The 4,568-nt window shown below is 43.0% G+C and overlaps 1 protein-coding gene across 1 annotated transcript; it reads left to right on the forward strand.

Annotated features, from left to right (window-relative positions):
• Positions 1-439: 439 nt before the first annotated feature.
• On the forward strand, positions 440-999 carry LOC141680302 (uncharacterized). Its single transcript, XM_074486566.1, has 2 exons — positions 440-739; positions 895-999. Exons 1-2 carry the CDS (start codon positions 440-442, stop codon positions 997-999), a joined length of 405 nt encoding a protein of 134 aa, XP_074342667.1.
• Positions 1,000-4,568: the final 3,569 nt, after the last annotated feature.

Below are 4,568 nucleotides of genomic sequence, written 5' to 3' on the forward strand. Positions count from 1 at the left end.
ATGGGCTGTGGACATAGTCGGCATACTACCAACTAGCACGAAGCAAGCGAAGTACTGCATAATCGCCATCGACTACGTGACCAAGTGGGTCGAAGCCCGTCCTCTGTCATCCATAACCGAAAAAGCCGCGAAAAAGTTCTTCCTGGAATAGGTCATTCTCCGATTTGGCATTCCGAAAACGTGCATCTCAGATAATGGAACTCAGTTTATTGGGAACAAATTCCGCAAGTTTCTGCACCATTTCGGAATTGAACAGAAATTTAGCTCAGTCGCCCACCCGCAAGGAAATGGGGCAATCGAAGCGGCAAACAAAGTGATATTTCGAGGAATAAAAAAGAGGTTGGGCGAGGCCAAAGGAAGATGGGAGGAAGAACTCCCTTGGATCTTATGGGCTTACCGAACGACCCCTAGGACATCAACGGGAGAAACTCCTTTCAGAATGGCCTATGGAACCGAGGCCCTAGTTCCTGTCGAAGTGGGCTTGGAATCATACCGAACCGAGACCTACAATGTGGAAACTAATAGCTTCGGGCTGAGGGCGAACGTAGACTTATTGGAGGAGGAAAGGGAAGCCGCCCACCAAAGGAACATGAGGTACTTACTACAAGCGGCACAACACTATGACTCCAATGTGAAAAAAAGGTCTTTCGGAGTCGGAGACCTAGTCCTAAGGGAGTTGGCCGCATCTATGTCGGCCAAACAAGGAAAGCTTCAGCCTAACTGGGAAGGGCCCTATAAGGTGATCAAGGTCGTTCGCCCCGGAACGTACAAGCTTGAAACGTTATCGGGCGAAGCAATCAAAAACACTTGGCACGCCAGTCACCTTCGAAAATTTTATCAGTAAGAAATTTCCTTAAAAGTTTGTATTTTTTTTTTGCTAAATTGCTTTTATAGATAGAGAAAAAGATTATACAAGGCACAAAAGCGGCTAGAAGCCAAAAACACCTAACCAACTACAAGCTGGAAACTAGAAGCTATAATGCACAAAACAAACTATAAATTACAACAGCATTAATTCTGGTCTGGAACAAATAACTGTATTAAACCAATCTGAAGAAGTCAACCGAGCTTTAATGTCCAAAACAATTCCATGTAGTAATTTCCTTGGTCCGAACACACCTTTTCCATGAGCCCTCGCGTTCCTTTCTCTCCATATATGATAGCAAAAGACCTGAGCATAACAAACAGCAATCGTCCCTTTGTCTTTGTCTACCAATTCTGTGAGACTCTCCAGAAAATCTATCCAAGAGGCATGAGCAACCGAGATACCAAGAGGCCCAAACAACTCCAACAAAATCCATCTACTATATGTACACTGCAAGAATAAGTGCGAAATGGTCTCTCTTCCCATGATGCATAAGAAGCACTATTGAGTAGAAGCAATACCAAACCTGTGGAGTCTGGCCAAGGTGTTGAGGCGGTTAAGGCAAGTGATCCACTGGTGGTGAGAAAACCTATTAATCTGCAGCCTATGCCAAACTGCTTTGTTCCATAGGACTGTTGGTTTAGAATCATGGATGGAATTCCAAATATTCCAAGTCCTGACCTTAGAAGCAGGTACCCCGTCCCAAAGAATTTGATCACATCCACTAGAGTGAATTGTTGGAAGATCAGGATCTTCGATCCATGCAGTGAGCAATGGTGCTACATGATGGATTCTCAAGCTGGGTCTAGGAAGCAGCCACTGCCCTAATTGAATAATTGAAGCTACTGTAGCAGTGTGAGGCAATGAGCATTGATTAATAATGGGGGAGGAGTTTGAGTTTGCAAGACAACAAGACCTCCATCATGGATCGAACCAAAGGGAGATTGAGTCACCTGTGACAATATGATAAGAGATAAACTGAATTGCCACATCCCGAAGATTGAGAATTTTCCTCCAAATCCATGAACAATCTATTGGAATGTTCATTGTCCAGAAATGCTTGTGTTTTAGAACAGTTCGATTAACCCAGGTTGCCCACAAAGTAGGAGATCTTATGATCACTTTCAGTAAGTGGTGAAGCATACGAGCCTTGTTCCAATGAACCATATTTTTCAAACCTAATCCTCCCTCATCCTTTGGTAAGCAGATGTCATCCCATGCCACCTTAGCACCTTCTTTCTGATTAATGTTACCCTTCCAAAGAAATTTGGTAAGCATAGATTGAATATTACGGTGCACATCAGAAGGTAAGATAAAGTGACTACACCAGAATCCCTGGGTAGCATGTAAGACGGACTTGATCAACATAACTCTCCCAGCAAGAGAAAGAAGTAGATTAGCCCAAGAATTCAGCCTTGCAGTCATTCTATCGATCAATGGAACACAATCATTGATGCAGAGTTGAGATGCAATCAAAGGAACACCCAAAAATTTAACAAGAAGGGACCCTCTCAGAATGGAATAAGTAGAATCAAACCAAGCAGCGAAGCTCGGATCACAATTACAGAGAAAGCTTGTACTTTTGTGCACACTAGGTTTTAACCCACTCCAAGCTGAAAAACAGAAAGATTATCCATGATGTGGGATACCGAATCCTTACAACCTCTTACAAACAAAAGAACATCGTCAGCAAAGAATAAATGGGAAATGTTCAAGTCTTTACATCTCCAGTGATGTTTATACCTAGCAGGAGTCTTGGCTAGTAAACATGAAAGAATATTCATGCTTAAGGAAAACAAATAAGGTGACAGAGGGTCCCCTTGCCGAATACCCACTGTGCCTTTAAAGAACCCATGAATAACTCCATTTAACTTGACTGAATATCTGGGAGAGCAAATACAACCTCGAATCCAAGAAATCATTTCCACAGGCAGACGAATTTTGTGCAAAACTGCAATAATAAAATCCCAGTTTAGAGTATCAAAAGCTTTGTGAAGATCAATTTTGAGTGCACACCTCGAGGCCCCGGTCTCACGATCATAGCCTCGAAACAACTCTTGAGCCAAAAGAATGTTATCTGAAATAGAACGGCCAGGGATGAAGGCTGACTGAGCATTATTAACAATTCCTGGCAACACCTGCTTTAGCCGAGAAGCAATGATTTTCGATATACATTTGTACATTACAGTACATAAAGAAATTGGTCTGAATTCTTGCATTCGCGAAGGATTAAGAACCTTAGGAATTAAGGAAATAAAAGTGGCATTAGTTCCCAGTGTCATCTTGAATGTAAACAATTCGATTATAAATAAAGAAGCATATTCTGTCACATTTCTTTATTTACACATGCCGCGGCCGCCCGAGTATTATCTGAGGGCGATCCCGAAGAATATAAACCATTCGGTCGCCGCCCTTGTCTAACTTATTAATTAAACATGTAACATAAGGGGCAATCGCCCAAAACTCGAACATCCTTCACTACACTATTATGATTCAATTTACACATGGTAAACACGAATTAAGGGCCTTAAGGGGCAATCCTAGAATAACGCCCTATCATTCGTCTTCCCTTATTCATTTGATATTAAAAAGTTCGAAGGAACCCCTTTCCCGGGGCAATCTAAAAGAAGAACATGGTCCTTCGACCTCAATCACGTGTTCTAAAAAGGACCCAAAACCAGGTCTAGGGGCAATCCCGAAGAAGACCTCCTATTGGCCGAACGAACCGTGACATGTTGATCTAGAGGCAATCGCTGAAAGATCAGCATCCCTGTTCCTTCGCCTAAGTGCAGTAAAAGAATTAACAGCTCGAAGTCACCTTCGGCCTTTAACCCTTGGGGCCATAGGGGGTAGTAAGGTAGTGATTTATTTTATTAAAATTGTTAAGGCAGATAAAGCCGGAGATACAGTTCACTTTATCAAGATCGTTAAGGCGAATGAATATGCCGATGATGCAATTTATTTCGTTAAAATTGTTAAGGCGAATGAAGCCAAAGATACAATTTATTTTATTAAAATTGTTAAGGCATCAATAATGCGGAAGAGGCGATTCGTTAAAATTGTTAAGGCGAATGAAGCCAAAGATACAATTTATTTTATTAAAATCGTTAAGGCATCAATAATGCCGAAGAGGCGATTCGTTTTAATTGTTAAGGCGAATGAAGCCGAAGATACAACTATTAAGAATCAGTAAATAGAAAATAATGCTGAAGAAAGATGAAAGATGCATTAAAATATAAAAGCCCGAAGTCAAGAAGATGAACGAAGAATGCCGCTGCAAGAGTTGGGTATGACCATGGAAACACCAACGGCAAACTTCGCAACAAGATCATCTTCCGTCATATCAAGCACCTCAATGCTGAAAGCTTAGGCCTGAGGGTCTTCATCCGAGAGCTCTTCGTCTTCACCGGAGGAGACAGGAGGGACTTCAACTGCTGGCTGGCCGATCGGATCCTTCAGGCTGTCCTCCAGCAAATGCTTATAATCCCAGTTCAGACCATGGGCCTGCTCCAGGATATAGTCAGCGCCGAACTGGAAGTTGCGCTCCTCCGTCCGGTTCAGCTGCTTCTGCTTCTTCCGAAGCTCCTTTCGGGACCTCTTCAGCTGGACGTTCCGGTGGGAGATTCTCCGGTTCGCCTTCTCCAACTCCTTCTCCAGCCGGGACTTATCCCCCTCAGCGCGGGGGCCTCGCCCTCGCTTTGGG

This window comes from Apium graveolens, chromosome 8 (assembly GCF_009905375.1).
Source record: "Apium graveolens cultivar Ventura chromosome 8, ASM990537v1, whole genome shotgun sequence".
Lineage (NCBI taxonomy): Eukaryota > Viridiplantae > Streptophyta > Magnoliopsida > Apiales > Apiaceae > Apium > Apium graveolens.

What these genes read in the sequence shown, in the direction of transcription:
- LOC141680302 (XM_074486566.1), top strand. Translation starts at nt 440, where the DNA reads ATGGCCTATGGAACCGAGGCCCTAGTTCCTGTCGAAGTGGGCTTGGAA. An exon ending in ACTGGGAAGGGCCCTATAAG is followed by an intron (nt 740 to 894) that starts GTGATCAAGGTC and finishes TTGCTTTTATAG; the next exon opens with ATAGAGAAAAAGATTATACA.